Genomic DNA, 23,257 nt, shown 5'->3' on the forward strand with positions numbered 1-23,257 from the left:
TAATTTTTCATAATTTTTCACACACATTTTCATAATTAAGACTTTTATTAAAGTTTCCCAAAGCAAGATTTTTACTGATGTAGCAGAAATGGGCTTCATGTGTAGCAGACTATTCACAAACTAATACTATTCCTTGTTTACTCAGAAAACCCAAGTTAAGATTAATTGATTAGTTTGAGTGCCATTTAATCAAAAAAGAAAAAAAAAAGAGAGTTTGAGTCGGGGCAATTCTTACTAGACTTTTCTCTCATTTCCTCCTCTTCTTTCTCTAGTTGCATTCACTCATTTCCCAAAGTCACCTTGAATGTTGAATTGTCAATACAACTGAAAAATATGAGAGAACATCACATAAGCTGACTTCATAAGTTGATGTTGATTTTCCTAAAATGTTTTTGTTTGAACTCACCATTATTATGACCAGTGTTCCCCTTGGTTAGGCACTTGGAACTTCATGTATATCATTATAATTATTTTCCTATTGAAGCAGTGATGCAACAAGAAATCACAGTTATTTGGTTTAAACAGAAAGGAAGTAGTAAATAGGTTGCTTTTAAAAGTTGACCTATCTTCCAACTAAATCCTTTTTCATGTTGAATAATAATATTTTACATTTTTATTGCTAACACTTGTCATAAACACTTTGTGAAACTTTTAATTGGGTTGATATAATCCCTCTATATTTGTGACAGTATCTTGCAGTTGATCATGCTTGAGTCACACACAGACTTCTACATTCAGCACGCAAAACACAACAATGGTAACAACAATGGTAGCTATACTCAGCCAAGAGTAAATCTAAAGTAAATGATCAAGCACTCTCTATACAGTTTCTTTTTAGTCACTAGAACGCTTGTGTAATTGAACTACTCTAAGCATTTATCTCGTTTTTTTAATGCAATCGGTTTGCATACTTTTTAAACTCTTTTAAAACGGTTGTATCGTCGCCGACACATACCAGCAAGCTGTATTCATTTTACCGTAAGTCTTCAACCGTTTGCACTATCAAAACCATTCAATTGCCCCTGACAGTAGACAACATGCGCTTTTCAGCGCATTTCATGCTTTCCGTCAACAAATGACAGCAGCTTTCTGGCATAGCGGGAAGGAAGGATTTAAACAGAGAGATACGAAGCGTGGCAGGTTAGAGTGTTTTGGATTGCATAAAATAATAAAAGAAACGAACAAATACATGGCGAATGAAGTGGTAGACAGCAGAAGAGGGGATTGGGATGATTTTTGATGAAACTTGGGAGGTGGGTGAGCATTACTCTTTCACGCATCTTAGCATGTGTATGTGTATATGTATGCATACATTTGTATATGTGTGCGTGTATGAAAAAATGTGTCATAAATGAAAACTGTGCAACCCAATATAAAAAAAAAACTTGTATATATGTATTATAGTTCATTTTTCAACTTTAAAATGTTAGTTTCTTTCTTTCATTCGTTTTTTTCTAAATAAAAATAAGCAAATTTATTCTCTTTTTTTTTTTTTTTTGTCCATTTAAATTCTATTTACAAACTTACCACACACAGTAATGGCCAATAACTGTAATTTGTTGAAAGCCATTTTTTTTTTCTGAAAAAGATGACACCTTGAATATGAAGATAGCACATTGTTTTAGAATTTTACAGTCAAAAAATCTAAATATGTGAAAAACACCTATTTTAGCTTCAGGTTCTAAAGGGTTAAGTAATTTTTACTAATTGTAGTAAAACTAGATGCTTATGTCCACAGAGCTGCCCTGTGGCATAAAACTGATCAGCTGATTGTGTGTTTCGGGTCAACCAGCTTCTAAGCAGAGAACTGGAGAGTGTGTAGATGAAGCTTTCTCTCCTGCATATGAGTGGCACAGCTTTCAGCTCTGACTGTCCGACGCCCGAATGCTCCCAACGGCAGAATACTCCCAACGCCCGAATACTCCCCGCGCCTGAATACTCCCAACGCCCGAATACTCCCCGCGCCTGAATACTCCCAACGCCGAATACTCCCCACGCCTAATACTCCCAATGCCCGAATGCTCCCAACGCCGAATACTCCCCACGCCTAATACTCCCAATGCCTGAATGCTCCCAACGCCAAATACTCCCCACGCCTAATACTCCCAATGCCCGAATACTCCCAATGCCCGAATACTCCCCACGCCCGAATACTCCCAGCGCCCGCATACTCCCAACACCTAATACTACCAACGCCCTAATACTCCCAGCGCCCGCATACTCCCAACACCTAATACTACCAACGCCCTAATACTCCCAACATTCGAATACTCCCAACGCCCAAATACTCCCAACACTCGAAATACTTCCAATGCTCAAATACTCCCAACGCCCGAAATACTTGATATAGATGCACTTTTATGATGATAGATGCACTTTTATGATGGCTAGATGCACTTTTATGATGGACAGATGCACTTTTATCATGGATAGATGCACTTTTATGATGGACAGATGCACTTTTATCATGGATAGATGCACTTTTATGATGGACAGATGCACTTTTATGATGGATAGATGCACTTTTATGATGGACAGATGCACTTTTATGATGGACAGATGCACTTTTATCATGGATAGATGCACTTTTATGATGGACAGATGCACTTTTATGATGGATAGATGCACTTTTATGATGGACAGATGCACTTTTATGATGGACAGATGCACTTTTATCATGGATAGATGCACTTTTATGATGGATAGATGCACTTTTATCATGGATAGATGCACTTTTATCATGGACAGATGCACTTTTATCATGGATAGATGCACTTTTATCATGGATAGATGCACTTTTATGATGGACAGATGCACTTTTATGATGTATAGATGCACTTTTATGATGGATAGATGCACTTTTATGATGTATAGATGCACTTTTATGATGGATAGATGCACTTTTATCATGGATAGATGCACTTTTATGATGGATAGATGCACTTTTATGATGGACAGATGCACTTTTATCATGGATAGATGCACTTTTATGATGGACAGATGCACTTTTATGATGGATAGATGCACTTTTATCATGGATAGATGCACTTTTATCATGGATAGATGCACTTTTATCATGGATAGATGCACTTTTATGATGGATAGATGCACTTTTATCATGGATAGATGCACTTTTATGATGGACAGATGCACTTTTATGATGGATAGATGCACTTTTATCATGGATAGATGCACTTTTATGATGGATAGATGCACTTTTATCATGGATAGATGCACTTTTATGATGGATAGATGCACTTTTATCATGGACAGATGCACTGAACAGCCATTCGCTGCCATTATAAAGCTTGGAAGAGCCAGGACATTTTTTTATATAACTTATATTCGTCTGAAAGAAGAATGTCATATACACCTAGGAGGACTTGAGGGAGAGTAAATCATGTTAAATTTCATTTTTGGGTGAACTAACCCTTTAAAGTAAAATCTGAGTGTCATCAGAAAAAAACATTCGATTAACCCCAGAGAAAGTGCTGTGACTCAGAGAAGCTGCCGGTTAGAGCCACTGCTGGACACACACGTCTAGGTGAGTATGTTTCTAATAAAGAGCATTTAGAGATCATTTGAAGACCTGTATTTGTATTTGTATAGCTATAGGTCATTGTACATGATTGAAGTATTTCATAAAAAAAAATAAAAAGCCTTCTAATGTACTCAGAAATATTAAATGCCATTTTGTTACCATGCTTTTTTAAACAGATATGTACTTGTTGTGTAACTTTATAAGCATGGAGTCGACAGGACAGGCTAAATATGTATGGAGGGCAGACATTATTAATGTAGTAACTAGTAATGGACCCTTTTCACAGATTGTGATGGTGCGTTTTAATGGTCATCAGCATCATAAATCCTGTAATGTATGTATATTTATAACACTATACTCTGTATTATATTATCTCTCTCTCGTCTCGTGAGCGGTGCTTTACAGCATGTTCCTTTACTCATAGAAATAATCTTACACAAGCTGTCCGAGATTATTGCTTGCTTTGTCAGTATGGTTTTGGTCATTTGATTTCCTGTTTGGAATGGAATAACGAGAAATGAAAACCAGCTCGTTTATTCGTTTTTTAGTTTAGATTAAAGAACGAAAAATGAGATTTTGGCTTGATTTTTCATTTTTCGTTAGTGGTTTACAAATCGGTTTATGGGTTCGATATTTCATTTGCACACGTGGGCGGCGCTGAAACGCCCCTTTCATCTGATTGGTCGAAACGCTCCGCCTTCAGTAAGCTACGAGCTTTTCTCTCTGTCAGGCAGAATAAGAGTCAGTACGAGTGCGGCACTGACAAATGCACTGTAATAAAATAATGTCTGAAACCATCACTCACTGTTAACTACACACAATATCTGAAGCAGACCCAGGTGAAAAAGATGTAGTATTAAATGTATTAAAAATATACTTGAAATACAAATAGTATGTTTATAATACATTTGTATTACCAACATGCTTATTTGAAGTGCATTAAAAATACATTGAATTGCATTTTAATATATTTCTAAAAAGTATACTAGAAGTACATTGGTAATAAATATATGCTTAATTATACTTTAAATAAATATGCTAAACACAAGCATAATTTTTATATATTTCTAACAAATGCACTAGAAGTACATTGGTAATAAATATATGCTTAATTATACTTTTAAGAAATATGCTAAACACAAGCATAATTTTAATATATTTCTAACAAATGCACTAAAGGTACATTGGTAATAAATATATGCTTAATTATACTTTTAAGAAATATGCTAAACACAAGCATACTTTTAATATATTTCTAAAAAGTGCACAATAAGTACATTGGTAATAAATATATGCTTAGTTAAATTTTTAAGAAATATGCTAAACACAATCATACCATTTGTGTGAAGTTTTAGTGTATTTAAAGAAAACATACTTATGTTGCTCTTACTTAAAGTACATTTGTGTAACTTGTGTAAGAACATAGCAAAATGATTAAGCTTTTAGTGTGTTTAAAGTACTTTAAACACTTAGGCCTAGTGCAATATATTTGTAATATTTATGATTTTATGATTTTAATATTTTAGATTTTTGTATAATGTACCAACTTCTAATGTATTATAAACATTTGTCAACTATTATTAAGCATTGTAATAAGCACTTAAAATTAATGTTGTTCACTTTTACTTGTTTGTAGGCTATACTTGTAAAGGGCTAGGCTGTTGTCCATTACATGATATGTTTTACTACTGAAATTCCCACAAGGATATCAACAGCATGTGCAACCAAACCCCTACAGATGATCCAGAATGCTGCAGCTCGTCTTGTCTTCAACGAGCCCAAGAGGGCCCACGTCACTCCTCTGTTCATCTCTCTGCACTGGCTACCTCTCGCTGCTCGCATCAAGTTCAAGGCACTGACGCTTGCTTACAGAACTATCACAGGCTCAGCTCCCTCCTACTTTCACTCACTCCTACGAGTCTACATCCCTACCAGACACCTACGATCGGTCAACGAGCGACGTCTTGTGGTTCCATCACAGAGAGCCACAAAATCACTTTCCAGAACATTCTCATTCACAGTTCCATGCTGGTGGAACGCTCTCCCCACCCTCATCCGGAATGCGTCTGCTAAATGACTAAATGTAAATGTAAATGTAAACATCATATTATTTTAAATGCATCATAGATGTTTAAATGTTGTCCAAAAATATGTTGTACTTGTTTAAATTTGAAAAATACGAATAACACACGTGACTAATCCTGATTGGTTCCAGAGCCGTTGAACGGCTGTGATTGGTTCTTGTGATAATAATGAGCTCCTCACTCAGAGCTTGCTGTGCGTTCCTTGAATGTGATTAGATTTCTAATAATTTAGATTAGAAATCTAAATTTAAACTGGAGCGATCGTGTTTCTTTAGAGGACTTGGAGGAAACCACGCGATTCATATGGATTAGGTGATGTTTTTTGCGATTAACTTTTTCAAACGTGGACAGTTTTGGTGAATCGTTCATCAGAGGGATATAAGTTAAATCTCTCAGGTTTCATTAGCCTACGATTTCAGTTTTTCTTTCGAAGATTAACGGAATTCTTAAATGTTTTGCAACTACTTAAAGGGGTGGTTCGGGATTTTCGACATCGGACCTCATTTTCAAGTGAGCCTGGTTGTTATTCATCAGTGGAGACAGTTTTCAAAAAAAATTCATCCAGTCCTTACTTTTGGATAGTTCGCCTATGCTAGGCTAGCGCGAGTCAACGGTGCACGTTAGCCTGCCATTAAAAACAGTTTTACCCACTCCACAGAACACCAAAAGCAAATAAATTATAACGGCAGACTATCGATGTAAATGTCTGTTGAGAGAATAATGTTAGAAATCAAACTACCCTTTCATCACATTGCATTAGTTATAATTTGTTCCCTGTATTTATAAGCAGTCTACAGCAGCGGCGGAGTAATATTTGGTTACCTAGGAAACCGAGAGAGCCGGGACACATAACAATCACGCAAGTGTATTTACCGGCCGATGATGATGAGACTTTTGCCTGAGATGCAAGAGTACTTTGATTTCTAACATTATTCTCTCATTAGACATTGACATCGATAGTCTGGTGTTATAATTTATTTGCTTTTGGTGTACTGTGGAGTGGGTAAAACGGTTTTTAATGGCAGGCTAACGTGCACCGTTGACTCGCGCTAGCCTAGCACCGGCGAACTATCCAAAAGTAAGGACTGGATGAATTTTTTTGAAAACTGTCTCCACTGATGAATAACAACCAGGCTCACTTGAAAATGAGGTCCGATGTCGAAAATCCTGAACCACCCCTTTAAGGTTGAGTGATCATGACAGCATTTTTTTATTTTTTTTTATCTAACGTTAATAGAAAACGTAACGTTAACTGTTAGTGTTGTTTTTGATTTTTTCCCCATCTTCAAGTTTGCATGACGTGTGACATTTGGAACCTCATTATGTTTCTAGGTAAGATTTGTATTACATTTACGTTTACTTTGCCAGTCGTATTTTTGACTCGGTGTGTAATAACAGCACGTCTTTTTCAGTTCAGCTACATTCAATTTGACCAATCAGAGCCAAGCTTTTCAAGTCGAAGTCGAATCAGACTGGAAGAGATGAATATACTGCTATCAGAAGTTACTGGTAAGTTTTAGTTGCTGTTTGCATAAATAAATAACTCACTGTTTAGTTTTTTTAAACATTTTTGTCCCCAACATTTTTTCCTAGTTTCCTAGTCTAATTTGTGTTCATTCATGTAAAAATCTATTTATTTAATTGTTTTTTGGGACAGCTGCAAGTCACTTGTCCTGGCTTACAATATTTTGCACTACTTCTAATTTCCTTAAATCTTTTTAACAGAGGTGAAGAGTGTATGTGTTTCTGTACATCACTTCTTCTTTTTTTTGCTCTCAAAGTCAAAGGGGGCTGACTAAAACATTAATGCTAAAAATAAAGATTAGCATTTGTTGTACATTATAATTATTATTCTTGTTGGCTGGGTATACTTTTTCAGTTAAACAGTTAAATTGCCCTTTTTTGCTGTGATACAGTGACATACCATGTAGACTTCACAGTTGTTCAAGAGATATTTTATTAACTCCTTTTCTGAATTACATTAACATTTTATATTGAATGTCTACTGTTAAAATATATGAACTAAGCATTACATGCCATGTTAAAGAATTCCATTTTTACCAGGTGAAAAAGACTTACTATTAAATGTATTAAATATGTACTTAAGTATGTTTTTAGTACAAAACAAATGTAGAATACATTTAACAGTACATCTTTTTCACCTTGTATGTACAACATAGGGAAATGTCAAATCATCATACTGTGTTGTAATAAAAACATCTAGGTTACGACCTCTGTTCCCTGAGAACAGGGAATGAGACACTGCATCGATGACGCTATGGGGAACACCCTCCATGTAAACCGGTGTTTGAAAAGCTGTACAATCACAGCAATAGAATTTGACTGGCGACAGCCTGTGACACGACTAGTGCGACTCAGAAGTATTAAAGAGGCGCCTAGAGAACATCATTCCCCAATAGCATCATCGAAGCAGTGCAAGTTCCCTTTTGAAAGGGAACAGTTACTTTTTTAACAGAGGTTAATTTTGCTTTAATATAAACATAAACTCATCTTTTCCCCCTTTCACAGACACTGTGATCAAACAATTACCAACACGTCTGAGGTGCGAGCACTGATTCGAAGGAAATGCAACAATGAGGCAAACTCAAAGACCAATCACTCCAATTCACTTGAAGGATGAAGATGGTTTGAGTTGTAACTGTAACTGTTTGCAGCTATTAATGACTGCACTTTATTGACTGTAGTTAGGTTTATTTATATTTATGTTAATGTATTTTTTTTTTACAGTTTACATATGCTGCTGTACTGATGTACACTGGGTGTAGTACATTAAAGTTTACTAGCTTTCAAAGTGTGTGTGTGTGTGTGTGTTTTATACAAATATTTTTTACTGTGTTTTATTGAATGATAATTTTTCCACTGTATTTGTAATACATTAAAATATATTATTTTCATAATTTTAGCAGAAATGAGGCAGAAAATGCTACTGATAACACAGTAATAGTGTACTTGACTACTTTTAAAATGCACCATTAACATATTTAATTATGTTTTTTTGTATTATAAATATGATTTATTCTTATATTTTAAATAATTTATAAGTGTATTTAAAAATGCATTAAAGATGGGTTCAATTGTACTAAAAGGGGTAACAAAATAAAAATAAAATAAAGCTGAAATAGTATGTTAAAAGCATATTTTAGTTAATCTTCAGTGTGTCTAAAAATAGCACAGTTGAGTACACTAAAATCTTAAGTTTATCTTAAGAAGTACTAAAGAAAAACATATATTTAGTATATTAAGTACAAAATTAGTGTGCGAAAATGGAGCACTTTAAGTACATTATGGAAGTGTACTTTAATAAAATGTATTTTAGTGCACTTTTTTAACCTATTAATACATTATAAGTATAATTTGTATATATTTATTATATATTATTATTATATTTTAAATAATTTATTTAAAATGCATTAAACATGGTTTCAGTTTTACTAAAAGTGGTAACAAAATAAATTTTTTTAAAAGCTAAAATAGTATATTAAAAATACACTTTAGTTCATCTTCAGTGTGTCTCAAAATAGCACAGTTGAGTACACTAAGATGATCTTAAGTTTATCTTAAGAAGTACTAAAGATAAGCTTTTAGTATATTAAGTACAAAATAAGTGCGCGAAAATAGAGCACTTTAAGTACATTATGGAAGTGTACTAAGTGCACTGTATACTCATTTACATGCTTTGTTTGAATTTGTCTCCACCTTCAAAAGTCCCTCCTCCTAAAATGCCTATAAGATACCATGTAAAGTTCCCTTTTTTGGACGAACCGCAGCCGCGCTCAAATAAAGAAACTCTTCTGTTTGATATGGAAGCAGATTAGTCTCAAATATAATTCACATAAAAAACATGATTCACAAATGCGTAGACAATTTCACATGCATGAAACCTAATTCACGTGAACAAAAAAAAAATCCATGTGCGTGAAAAAAAAAATATATTCACAAAAAGCAATTCACATGCGCAAAATAAAATTATATACTCATAAAATACATTTCACAAATGCAAAACACAATTCGTAGATATACAACTGTGCACAAAAACCTTTGAATGTTTAAAATGTACGAGTGTATTCTTGCATTTGAATGTGCAAATCGTCATTCACTTACGAATCGCCTTAGATATGTGTGTGTGTGTTTTTGAGACTTTCCTGGCAGCATAACACTCGTAACACAGAGCAGTCGTACTCTTTAGCCAATCAGATTTAAGCTTATCAATCGACCAATCAGTATCACGTGAGGGCGGGCCTACCTACATGTTACGTCATCAGCTTTCGAGCAGTTCATGGCTGAGCAGAGGTAAGTGCAGTTAATCGTTCATTTCTGTGTTAACTGAAGTTAAAGAAGTTTGAGATCAGTTGAAGCAATAGTTTATGAACTATTAACTGATGTAAGCAAGTGTTGTTGTAATCAGATGTCCCATATCGTGTCAAAAATGAAGAAGAATGATGCTTGTCTGTTGTATTTTAGCTGAAGGTACAGACAGCTCTCACAGCTACAATCACGCTAATGATCAGAGGTGGGAGTAAGTCACACATGTGCAAGTCTCAAGTCTTAACCTTCAAGTCTCAAGCAAGTCCGAGTCAATTTTGTGAAAAGCAAGTCAAGTAAAGTCAAGTCACTGCTTTATGTCAAGCAAGTCAAGTCAAGTCGTAGCTTGGGTCACAAGTCACTGGCAAGTCATACAAACGTTTGATGATTTCACTTAATTTATATATTAAAATAAGTAAAAACTACATAAGCTATGGACTATGGTTTTATTTGCAACATTTTTTTTTAAATATGCATTTCCACATACAGCTGAGTGGTTACTACAATAAAAACTAAAAAAAAACTACATAGCCTAAAATGTAAATGTAACTGAAATTAGGCCAACATTAAAGCATGAAAAATAAATATGCCTCAAACATTGCACAAGACCATTAAAATGTATTAAACAATTCACAATTTAAGTATATGGTTCCTCAAACTGGCATCCCCTTTATGGAACATGAACACATCCCAACAAGTTAGATCTTTCCTTTTTAACAAAAGAATAACAAGAAAAAAACAGTAATAATTGAATTGACACACAACTTACACCTGTCAATCAGGTTGATTGACTATTGTACATTATTAATCTGTGTGAGTGAGTGATTTATTTATGTGAATGAATGTGTGTGCATGTGTGAAAAGTGTATTGTTTGCATGTGTGTGTGTGTGTGTGTGTGTGTGTGTGTGTGTGAGAGTGAGAGTGAGAGAGAGTGAGAGTGAGAGAGAGAGAGAGAGAGAGAGAGAGAGAGAGGTGATTTGATTGAGTGTGATTGATTCATTAATATTTGTGAGTGAATGTGTGTGCGTGTGTATGAGTGAAGAGTGTATTGTTTGTTTGCATGTGTGCATGATTGTGCTTGCAAGTTTGAATTTTTGTTTTGTGTATTTGTGTATGCATGGTTCGGTTCGAAAGTCTGTATGTTTTTTTTATTTGTGTGTAGGTGTCTTTTTACAATCTTTTAGTGGTATTAACTAGCGATTTCTTTTTACTTACTCTATGCCCTATATACTAGCGGTATAAGCTAAACAGTTTTTAGAGATAAAACTCTTTACATTCGATTATCATGAAAACAAATCCCAGAGAACGGTAGACTGTACCAATGCATTATTAATTATTATTAAATTACAGTTACATTTTTTTTATATTTCTTTTAACATTCAAGTCAACCCTGGGATCATAGCAGACTATATTGGTAGCATATAACTAGACAGTACAAAGGGATGCATGCAGGTAAGAAAAACTGGAATATGGCATATTTTAACATATTTTAACCCAATTTTCATTTTCAAGAAAATTTTTTTTCTCTGTGCTTTTGTATGTAATGGATTATTCAGATCATAAAAAAAATCATTAATCCAAGGCACTCTAATATTATAAAAAATATATATAGAAAGCCTTTATTTCATCATGGTTTTAATATTTTAAAATCAGGTGACAAGTACTTGCACAACTATGCGTTGTGGCTAATGAGCCTTTGTCAGGGTGTGTGACCAAAGCCCCTTTCACACAGAGATTCCGGAAAATACACGGATAAAGTGACCCAAGGATTTGACCCGGGTTCGTTTGATTTTCATTCACACTGCCAGTGATTTTCCGGAATCAGAGATTGCGTTCACACACAACCCCTAAAGACATGTAATGTCTTAGCAGCGTCTTAAGTTTGCTTATGAGCTGCGATCTCTCTCTCTCTCTCTCTCTCTCTCTCTCTCTCTCTCTCTCTCTCTCTCTCTCTCTCTCTCTCTCTCTCTCTCTCTCTCTCTCTCTCTCTCTCTCCACGCTTGTGCATTTTTTTTTTCCCTCTGATTCGATCATAAACTTGCGCATTACGTACCGTTTCACAGCTGGCGAACGATCACGGCTTTTGTTCACACAGCGCGCGTTCCTGCTGCGTCACGTGATTGTTGCGGTGCGTTCAAATACAGATATTTATTTTTAAAAAGACAAGTTATTTCGAGTCATTTACCTCAAGTCCGAGTCAAGTCTCAAGTCATGAATATCAAGTCAAAGTCAAGTCAAGTCTTTTATTAATATTTGTCAAGCAAGTCTCAAGTCCTAAAATTTGTGACTTAAGTCTGACTCGAGTCAAGTCATATGACTCGAGTCCCCCATCTCTGCTAATGATTGCAAAACAATCATCTGTGGTCAATACCCATCGAGATTGTTCTTTAAATAGTGAATAGACCTATTTTAATGAGCAACCAGTGTTTTTTGCCATTTGTGTATGATGTTAAATTATTATTAACACTTGTTTCCCTGCATTTTATCAGGATTACTCACCTTTGGTGTGACATCTGGATAGCAGTCACGAACATCTTAATTCATGTTGTTTCTTAATTCTCTTTTATACTTTTTTATTTATTTTTTATTTATGTCTTAATTGGTAACACTTTATTAAAACGTTTCATTAGTTAACATGAACTAATAATGAACTGCACGTGAACAGCCTTTATTATTTTTTGTTAATGTTAACATTTACTAATACTTCATTAAAATCTTGTTAACATTAGTAAATGCACTGTAAACTAACAATGAACAGCTGTATTTTTAACTAACGTTAATAAAGATTAACAAACACAGCAACAAATGTATTGCTCATGGTTAATACATGAACTAATGTTAAATTGTACCTTATTGTAGAGTGTTAGCAATATATTCAACATGCATTTCCTTATGTTTTGTGCTGTATTGTCATTGCAAGGTTTTTAAATAAGGTTTTTTATTGTCATCTTAAGGTCTCAGGACAATATTGTGAAGCATTAATTTTACTTTGCCTAGTAAAATAGGCAAATCTGATTTTATGCTGATGAGACAAAGGTACTTATCATAGAGAGGCAATTAAGATTATGCGACTAAGATTACTCAGTAAACTCTATTCAAATACCATCACTTAATTTCCCACGTCCTCTGTTTGCACCTCTTGTACTATAGGGTTTTAGTACTTTAAATATCAGGACAAAATCTTATATGTCCTAACAGAGAGGTCTACTGATGACCGGACTGAACACAATTCATTTTTTAACTTTTCACTTGATGTATTGCACTTATATTTATATACTCTAAAAGCAAAGTACACTCTGACTGGATCTCACAACTCCTGAAGAGACGTATATTTCTCTGTACTGAATATTGTGCTTCACAGTTTAGACTGTCAGTTCATGATCTTCATATGTAACAGGAACATTAATCATGATCAAGTCATTTTATATATTTTATTCCCAAAGGATTCAGAAACTTCAAATTGAACTATGTCTGAATCTTTTAATTCTTACAAGAACATTTAATAATGCATGCATAGCAAGGCTTTATTCCTAAAGCGTGTACATATAGTCCGCAGGAGACAAATTAATACAGTAACAATGCATCACTTTCAACCTCTTGTTGAAACAACTGTCAAAATGGATGGCTTGCAACATGACTGTTTTCAAAGAATTACAGTAGAAATGGTAAGATCACAGTACTGGTTGTCTGCAACTTCATACATCATCTGTCTTGGAAATCTGAAACAATAAAACTACATAATATATGCAGATCAAAACATGTCTCCTATATATGCACGTCATTACATACATTATCATAGGTTGAATGTGTGGTGGACAGGACATGAAAATCCATCAATACTAAAAATAAATGTTTATATTCACATGTGGACTAAACAGCAGTTAATAAACTATTGCTTCAAATGATCTCAAACTTCTAAACACAGAAATGAACGATTAACTGCACTTACCTCTGCTCAGCCATGAACTGGTCGAAAGCTGATGACGTAACATGTAGGTAGGCCCGCCCTCACGTAATACTGATTGGTCGATTGATAAGCTTAAATCTGATTGGCTAAAGAGTACGACTGCTCTGTGTTACGAGTGTTATGCTGCCAGCAAAGTCTCAAAAACACACACACACATATCTAAGGCGATTCGTACGTGAATGACGATTTGCACATTCAAATGCAAGAATACACTCGTACATTTTAAACATTCAAAGGTTTTTGTGCACAGTTGTATATCTACGAATTGTGTTTTGCATTTGTGAAATGTATTTTATGAGTATATAATTTTATTTTGCGCATGTGAATTGCTTTTTGTGAATATATATTTTTTTCACGCACGTGGATTTTTTTTTGTGTTCACGTGAATTAGGTTTCATGCATGTGAAATTGTCTACGCATTTGTGAATCATGTTTTTTGCGTGAAGTATATATGAGACTAATCTGCTTCCATAGTTTGAACGTGATCCCAACGTCTCCTGGTCTGCTTTGAAGAAAGAAAAAACTTTCCAACACTGGGAATAACCTAAGCGGAACTGGAACCTTTGTAAGATATGCGCTCGTCTTCACAGAAACTACATGCAGGGTTTTAAACATCTCGTGTGGAGAAAATATAGTTTATTCTGGGCAGTGTGGCAAGCCATGGCAAAAGCAGGATAACTTGTAGTCTATAGCTGTCACATTCACGGTCTGTCATCGTCCTGTCTGCACTACAGTTCCCAGAATCCTCCTTGTTTCCACACCTGAACTCACTCCCTTCATTACCCACCTGTTCGTTATCATCATTATCTGCATCACCTGTCTTGTGTTCATCTGTCTGTGTATTTAAGTTCCTTCTGTTCACTCCTCACTTGTCGGTCAATGTTAATGTTTACGTTAGGTTTAATCTATGTTATGAGCACGCGCTCCCTGTTCCTTGTATTTGATATATTTGAAAATTAAAACCTGTTTCTTCATCTTCGTGTTCGCCTCCTACTTCATCCACCTAGAAGCCTGACAATAGCCTACTTGAAAGGAAAACAAATTTGTGTTGTTGAATCATTTTTTTTTTTTTTCTAGTAGGCTACATTTTAAAATCTAGAGCTCATGACAAATAAAAGTTCCAGATGGACAAACATTAAATGCAAAAACCAGTGTGAATAACAATATGTTAAAATAAACTAGAGAGTGGATACACAGATATGGCCTATTTATGAATGAAATTCATGCATTTATTTGTCATTTAAACTGATGCAAACAGGGAAAGAGTAGAAAACACTTATTATCCTGTCGCCCCCTCTAGTGGACAGCGTTAAGTATTACGGCCTTCACTGCTCAGATAACGCAAGTCGATGGATTTTTTGGGAAAGTAAGTCTGACCAGTTAGAAAAGATATAAGCGAGTCAGACCAGTCTGAAGGTCTGAGCTGAGTTTGGTGAAGCATTAAAGTTCTAGGCGGAGTCAATTTCTCATAATAATAATAAATAATAATAATGTTTAAATATATGCTGGCTCTCTCAAGCCAACAAAATGCAGAAAACTCAGAGAAACATCGACCAATTCAGTATGTAATACAATTTTATTCGTTTTATAATAAAACTAATAACATTTTAAAGGTATGCCGTGCTCTTCAACCGACATGATTTAATTAATCCCAAACCTGCTAATTTTGTCAGTATTAATGTACGTTCACTGATTCTAGCTTCTCTCTTTTCTGTCTCTTTCTGTTCATGTGAGTAGTCTACACATGCTTACATTCATAAATATAAACTTTATTTCTATTCAATTTTCAGAATTATTTATAGCCTACAGTCTGGCATATGTCACACGCCTGCCTTTTGATGTAATAAAAGACGAGAGTGGTGAATGTTACGGACATATTATCATAGTACAGTTCAGCCTATTATTGATTTTTATTTCCTCTTCCCTTTTATCCACAGAGATATTTGAACAATTTGCACTGTATTTTATCAACGGGAAATACATCATGCTAAAATAATCTTTCATATACTGTGGCTCACATTATTGGCGTCGCTTGCAAGTCTCAGCAGCGCGAAGGTGACCAGCATCATATTTCTGCTTCAGATATTGTGTGTAGTTAACAGTGAGTGGTGGTTTCAGACATTATTTTATTACAGTGCATTTGTCAGTGCCGCACTCGTACTGACTCTTATTCTGCCTGACAGAGAGAAAGAGAAGCTCATAGCTTACTGAATGCGGAGCGTTTCGACCAATCAGATGAAAGGGGCGTTTCAGCGCTGCCCACGTGTGCAAATGAAATATCAAACCCATAAACCGATTTGTAAACCACTAACGAAAAATGAAAAATCGAGCCAAAATCTCATTTTTCGTTCTTTAAACTAAACTAAAAAAATGAATAAACGAGCTGGTTTTCATTTCTCATTATTCCATTCCAAACAGGAAATCAAATGACCAAAAGATACACGGACCGTTGTGTGTGTTTCAGATTGCATTTTCAATTCCACATTGAATTTTGCTACATTCATCCCGGGACATTTAATGAAAAAGCAATCGCAAGTGTTTTAACTGTGAGTGTAAATGGAAATAAGGAAAAATAACATTTACATTATCATTTTGCTACAATTTTAGCTTGAACATGTTAAGCATATCGAATAATTTCTGTAATAGCTTACATTTTCATTTGAATTTTGCAACTTATAAAACGTTACAATATATGTTTAAATTATATGTTAAAAAATTGTTATTGAATTTGAATGATCATTTTACTCCAAACATTTCATATGGTATGGAAAATGTAAATTTAAATACAGAAATGCATTGCTATTTTGCATATTACATTTCAAATTGAATATTGCTATCCACATGCTTCCATAAAAGTGCTAAAGAAGACGTCTCAGTTACGTATGTATCCCGTAGAGGGAACGAGACGCTGCATCGAAACGCTGTGGGAACGCCTCTGCGTGATTCGTCGTGAAGCACGTATGTTATCAGTCCAATGGCATAATTTATATGCTTTATCCAATGTTCAGATTTATATGCTTGAAATGTATGCAAATTTATTCATATTTAATTAGACAATGTCTCGTATGCATATTTAAACATGACATTTCACAAAACTTCATTTACAAAACAATTGACAATGTACTGTGATTAGTCAACTGTAAAGTATGATGAGTTCTATAAGTTACTTTTTTTTTTTACCCTACTTGTGGTGTCTTGCCTTAAAATTAAAACAATGAAAATGAACCACTAAAAACATGAATTATTTTATCGGCCGGTCAGCCTTCACCTTTGGCTATACGAGCTCACTGCACTAGGAGTATGGCTGCTTATAAAGCTTTATTGTCAGGAGTTTCCTTACAAGATACTCCACTCAAAGTGACGTGGTAAGCACTACACCTTCAGTGTGGAGGGGGATAACCTGACGCTGTTTGGTTCAGGGGTGCTTTATAGTTTCCTGGTCAATGACATCACATGACGTTCCGTCACGTGATTGGACTGATTCCATACGTGCTTCACGACGAATCACGCAGAGGCGTTCCCACAGTGTTTCATGCAGCGTCTCCTTCCCTTGAAAGGGAAACCACAACTATTAAAAACAGACTTCTGCGATACAGTATAGTGCTTTTTCTTCCGGCAAATAGTCAGACTTCTGAACCGCTAGTCTGAGTGCACCTTTCATAATGTGATTTCTAATGTGATAGCACAAAACCATCTATAAAAATACATGATTAACAGCAAACCATTAGATCTTACATTTTGTATTATTTTTATTATCCTGTGTTGCAGGTTAAGGCAAAATGGCAGGTATTATTCCCAAGCACAAAATAAAAGGAGTTGATTTCATCATCCACATCATCCGCTCTGATCTCGGCTGCTATATGAGGTCAAGTGATTTCAACACAGGGTCAGACCTCAGTATTCATGCTCTGCACCCCGCCTGCCGAAACGGAGACCATTACTTTGCTGACGAAAAGACACTGATTCTGCAGTCTTCCCCCTTCATCCCAACTGTCGGGGCGGAGACCATTACCTGTCAGGCTTTGGCTCGTTTTACATCATCTTCCAGGAGAAGGGCACTTACAGAAGAACAAGACCCCTGTTCAATTTTGGTTTATTGATGAGGGTTAGAAATTTCTCAGATTGTAGTACTGATGAATTTCCTCTGCGTTCCTATTGCACAGATGGTCTCTATTACTGGGGTGATCTAGAACACTTATACTTCCTCAAGCCAGCCTCAGATTGGGGAGTTGAATACTACAAAGGTACCGACCTCAACAAAGCTGAGTGCGATGCTGTCTCATCCGTTCACCCCGATGTTCTGAACTTTCTGCCAGGCGGGCTGTCCATAACCAGCGGCCCCGCATTCGGCAAGTGGGTGAACATTAAAACAGTTACTAATGACAGTCCCACACCAGTGTCATGGCAAAAGAAAATTACTAAAAAGTTTGGATACAATAAAGAGAAGATGTCCCAGATCACACGCAACTGGGAGATAGCAGAGTCGGCCTCGATCTCAGCTGGAAATCTCGCAGGGTTAATTGCAAAGTGTCAGTTCTCCTTTTCGGCAGAATATGGAGGTGCAAGTGTGAACGCGAAGAAGGAAAACTGGAATGAAGAGACTGAACTGGAAGAGCAACGATCATTTGAGCTGAAGCCGCACGAGTGTCTGTATCTGTGGCAGTACCAGCTGGGTCTCGGATCAGAACCGGTGTTGTTCTGCCGGGATTTAAAGATTACCAATAAGCCGGACCGTCCGCTGAAGTCCCGGAAGCGCTTCAAGAAAATGCCTTAACTCTGACTTCTTAAGCAATTATTATATATCTGCTGCAAGCATTGCTTTAATTACAGCACATACATATACAATACAGTATAAAATACAAAGTTACTCATTATAGCAATAAAAAAATTGACAAAATGCAGCTTAAAAAAAAAATTCAGACAGATCTGCTGAATGTCATTTATCAAAAAAAGGCTGTTATATAGTATTTTAGTTTTCCTTATAGATACGCAATCGAATTCTACTAAAATGTTTGATGCATAAGTCATAAAGAGCTTGTTTATTTATTTGCTTTCTGTGTAAAACATGGGTTCCACCTGTATCCACACTGTAACGGATTTCTGTAATTTGAACAGTATTTTACTGTAATATGTACAGTAAGATACTGTAAAATATGTATACAGTATGTTACTGTAAACAGCAAAGGATTATGGGAAAATATAGGGTCACTACTGTAATTCTTCACTACTGTAAATCAATTTACAGTAGTGAACTTGCCCGCGAAAAACTGACCAATGGCAAGAGGGATTTCTTTTCAAGTGTTTTTTTGAGGGGTGAAGTGGCAGTTAATGCATGGACAAAAGATCATGTAACTCACCAAAAAGGTTAGTATATAATTTCAATTTTATGTAAAACAAACATTTTCAAATGTTTTTACTTATGTTAACAGCAAACTAACATGATGTATCGTTTTGTTTTCGTCTGAATGGTTTTAGTGCCTTTTTTTCCTGACTGTCCTCAGAATGGTTTTTTGGTGCCTTTATTACTGTCTTTTTTCCTGACTGTCGGCCGGGTCGCTGTCACGGTGATAATATTAACTGGTGAGTAAGTTAAGTTCACTTATATTAGCCGAAATATTCTTTAGTTAAAACCATAAAAAATAATGGTTGTGTGTTCCTCTGCCTCTTTAACGCAAGTTAGCTCATCAGGCGGGCGGAGTCGTCGGTAACGTTAACCGAGCTAACAGCGAACTCAACGTGAAATACTGAGGTAAAGTGAGATAGACGAAACCCTTGTTAAAGTGCGGGTTTTAAACAATATTTTCACGTAGGCCTATATGATTTATTTTCAGGTTTGTGATCTGGATAATGCCATCTGCAACGATGGAGTGTGTTGGAGCCTTTTCATTGTGATAACATCAACTGGTATGTAACGTTATGGTCAACTTCACCTAAATTAGCCGAAGTAAACTTATTAAACAGAGAAGCATAATAACTTTGGTATGTTCTGTCTCCTCTTTCACAACTTTTTGGCAGATGTACAACGTAAATACTGAGTAAAACTAAGTTAAAGGGATAACGTAGTACATCTTAAACAGAAAATTATGTATGTCATCATTTACTCGCCCACAACGTGTTCTAAACCTGCATGAAGTTCTTTCGTCTGAACATAAAATAAGATATTTTGAATAATGTTGGTAAATAGTGGCTGGTCCGCATGGACTTCTATAATAGAAAAAATACTTTGGATGTCAATGGGGACCAGTAACTGTTTGGTTGCTCATGTTCTTTAAAATATCTTCTTTTGTATACAGCACATTAAATAATTTAATGGAAGTTATGAACAAGTTGAGGGTGAGTAAATGGTGACAGAATTTACAATTTTGAGTAAACTAACCCTTTATCCAACACCATTGTTAATTTCATCTTTTGTTTTATTTTCAAGTTTGTGGTCTGAATTATGTCGTCTGAAATGTCGGAGGTGTATTTTGGAGTCTTTTTTGTGATTGCCTTCATAATGGTGATAACATCTACAGGTGAGTAAGATGACATCAACTAAATTAGCTGAAGTATGCATTAGTTAAGCAGGCAAACATGTTCTTTTCTGTTCTTTATTTTGAATTTGCAGCGGCCATTCCCTCCGGACTGTACATCACTGCTGACGCTCTCCACTAATATACAGAACGGGTTGACGTTGGAGGAGGAAGAGGAGAAGGAAGAGGAAAGGGTTAGCAATATACCATTATCAATATAGCAAAGTTTTGCTAACTAATATTTTTAATGTTGTTTAATTGATTAAAAACTATAAACACCATACAACATTATATCTTACCTCATCTTCACCCCACATGTTATTGTTGTTACTAATAAGTTCTGTTATTGTATTTTAGTTTTTTTCTGTAAACTAAAACACTAAAAGGCTGCTGTGACTTTGTCTGTTTCAGGAGAGTCTGTTCTCAAAGCAAAAACATGGATGCTGACAATGAAGGGCAGAATCATCATCCAGTTACAACTGCTAACAGACGACTCTTCAGCATTAGCGGTCTATTTTGTCGAATGCAGAATCAGGTAAACCAATATATATATATTTTTTTTTTATTACATTACATTACATTTACATGCATGCATTTGGAAGTCACTTTTATCCAAAGCAACTTACATTGTATTAAGTTTAATTTAAATGATCCATTCCCTGGAAATCTAAGCTACAGGAATGTATTGAAAAAGAATGAAGCTTTAATGATTTTAATGTAATGTATTATGGGGTAATACCATCCCTGTAGGTTAGGGGTGGAAATTGGCAAAAATGTGATGATTCGATATTATTGTGATATTTGGGCCACAATTCAATATTATTGCGCTTCCTAACATTGCGATACAGCAAGTATTGCGATTCGATTCTGCGATATATTGCGATTCATGTCCCCCATATTATTCAAAGACATTACAAAAAATAAGACTGCTCAACTCACTTCAAATGTCACATTAAATCTGTGAACATCTTCTACACATTTACTGGAGGCTAGTGCAGAAATTTTGTCCTTGAACATTCAGGACACAGGACCTTATTACAGAACGTAATTATATGAACGCGTCACCACCGTATTAGCACCAAAAACATGGAGATTTTATTTTAGAGAATAATTACACAACCTATTCGATATACTATAATTCTATAATTAAATAAACTAATCGAATATCCAAAAATTGTGACTCATCCCTGCATGTAATACCTTGTTTTTTTCCCACAATCTTCACTTACGTCTCGATTTTCGAAGGGGATTATAAACGTTTCTTCCTTGGTTCGCTTTTATTTAGGCCTATTACATTCACATTCTTTACTGTGGTAAAGTAGAAAAAGGTTTTAGGACAGATAGCCTACATTTTTACTTGCACGTCAGATTCATTTCAACACAGTTTTTGCTTGTTATTAGAGATGTACGGCGCGTCAAGTTTATTTGATTTTTAGTTTCGCTCTCTTTGGCAGCGCAATTTCAAACATAGCTTAAATGTCTTGCCCTTGTGGAAGATTAAATTCACTTTTCATACCTTTTACAACAAGTAGAAAACATGAAGATATCAGAAAATAGATCGATGGTCTCTTTCCTCCTCGTGTCATCCCACTCAAAGCGCAGAGCGGTATGGCTTCATGTGGAATCACGTGTCTTTGTGTGGAAGTATTAAACGAAAGTTTTTGTTTTTTTAGAGATTTAACTTTTCTATTATGTAAGTTTCTAATATTTACTGATATGTATTTGAATGCTTTACAGGCTTTGTGTTGCTTCTTTGACGGAATTGCTCAAATAAAGACTTTTTTGCTCGAATAAACTAAAAAAATGTATTTCAGTTTTCATAATAACCCCCCAACCACTGCAGGTAGTTGGTCCATTACCACCGCAGTGGTAAAAAAAAAACTGCCACCGTCACAGCCTTATAACCTATATTGGAATACTTTGCGCTACTGTATCAATATAATTGCGTGCGCAAAATGTCGCGACACTGCACAGAATCGATTTTTCCCCCACCACTGCTGTAGGTGGATTCAGAATCAGATGTAGTGCTTTTATTAACGCCAAAGTACATGCAGCATCAAGTTTGAGGGTTAGGGAAAATTCTGCCAACACCGGTCTGAAAAAATTATATATTTTTCCCTGCTTGTGTTTGCAGGTTCATTCTGAGAGTCAACCCTGATGGCACCAAACACCAAAGGCACAGATCAGATGGAAATCTGGAAAGGTCCAAAGAAAAGCATCAGCCTGAAACCCTCAGTGTTTCTCATCAGAGAGCTTGTCAACTTTGACAGGCAAAATTACTGAAATGTAACAACACAACACTGACTTTGACTGTATTTTATTGTTTTAAGGCCTGTTTTGCTTTTCAGTGTGTGTACGTTTTTGCCATGCTACAGATACAAATGGTCACCAGGAGATTAATTCTATGGACTTTGGAGATGTTGCCTTTTTTTTTTTCTTCAGCTAGTGGCTCCTAAAGGTCAAGATTTGTAATTTGTACTTCTAAAACAAAATGTTCAACGATTAAAAAGAATATTATAAGGACAAATGTTTGTGAGTTATTGTGATTATTTTTTGGGGGGGGGGGTAAACATAAATTAAAAAAAAAAAAATTTAAATGATAAAAAAAATAAAAAAAACTCAATACTAATACTGTAAATGAAAATACAGTAATAATACTGTAAATGCAAGTACAGTAAATGATACAGTATACTGTAAGTGAAAATACAGTACTAATACTGTAAATGCAATTACAGTAAGTGGTACAGTATACTGTAAGTGAAAATACAGTAATAATACTGTAAAACATTTTACAGTAACTTACTGGCATCCAGCTGCCAGTAAGTTACT

General features: G+C 35.3%; 1 protein-coding gene and 2 long non-coding RNA genes across 10 annotated transcripts; 2 read left to right on the top strand and 1 right to left on the bottom strand.

Annotated features, from left to right (window-relative positions):
• Nucleotides 1–340: 340 nt before the first annotated feature.
• On the bottom strand, nucleotides 341–19,118 carry LOC309504087 (uncharacterized protein). Of its 3 annotated transcripts, XM_082177098.1 has the most exons (3): nucleotides 19,003–19,118; nucleotides 2,231–5,367; nucleotides 341–2,197 (listed from the first exon to the last, which is right to left on the bottom strand). In XM_082177098.1, the coding sequence occupies exon 2, from the start codon at nucleotides 3,365–3,367 to the stop codon at nucleotides 2,237–2,239; it is 1,131 nt and encodes a 376-aa protein (XP_082033224.1). In that variant the 5' UTR covers nucleotides 3,368–5,367; nucleotides 19,003–19,118; the 3' UTR covers nucleotides 341–2,197; nucleotides 2,231–2,236. The 3 variants fall into 3 exon arrangements, with proteins under 3 accessions (XP_082033224.1, XP_082033222.1, XP_082033223.1); XM_082177096.1 differs by having other exon boundaries at nucleotides 341–5,367; XM_082177097.1 differs by lacking the exon at nucleotides 19,003–19,118 and adding an exon at nucleotides 6,365–6,499 and having other exon boundaries at nucleotides 341–4,341.
• LOC309504190 lies at nucleotides 6,816–8,435 on the top strand. Its single transcript, XR_014207998.1, has 3 exons — nucleotides 6,816–6,957; nucleotides 7,038–7,134; nucleotides 8,155–8,435. It is a non-coding gene; the product is annotated as an uncharacterized lncRNA (long non-coding RNA).
• Nucleotides 19,119–19,265: 147 nt separating the features above from the next.
• On the top strand, nucleotides 19,266–22,955 carry LOC309504172. Of its 6 annotated transcripts, none has more exons than XR_014207969.1 (6): nucleotides 19,266–19,280; nucleotides 19,392–19,496; nucleotides 19,593–20,431; nucleotides 20,524–20,622; nucleotides 20,840–20,963; nucleotides 22,563–22,955. It is a non-coding gene; the product is annotated as an uncharacterized lncRNA (long non-coding RNA). The 6 variants fall into 6 exon arrangements; XR_014207970.1 differs by having other exon boundaries at nucleotides 19,597–20,431; XR_014207972.1 differs by lacking the exon at nucleotides 19,266–19,280 and having other exon boundaries at nucleotides 19,291–19,496; nucleotides 19,593–19,665; nucleotides 19,748–20,431.
• Nucleotides 22,956–23,257: the final 302 nt, after the last annotated feature.

Source organism: Leuciscus leuciscus (genome assembly GCF_965113295.1).
Source record: "Leuciscus leuciscus genome assembly, chromosome: 8".
In the NCBI taxonomy this organism is placed as follows: Eukaryota; Metazoa; Chordata; class Actinopteri; order Cypriniformes; family Leuciscidae; genus Leuciscus; species Leuciscus leuciscus.

Coding starts and splice junctions, on each gene's coding strand:
- LOC309504087 (XM_082177098.1), bottom strand. CDS start 3,367: ATGACATTCTTCTTTCAGACGAATATAAGTTATATAAAAAAATGTCCT.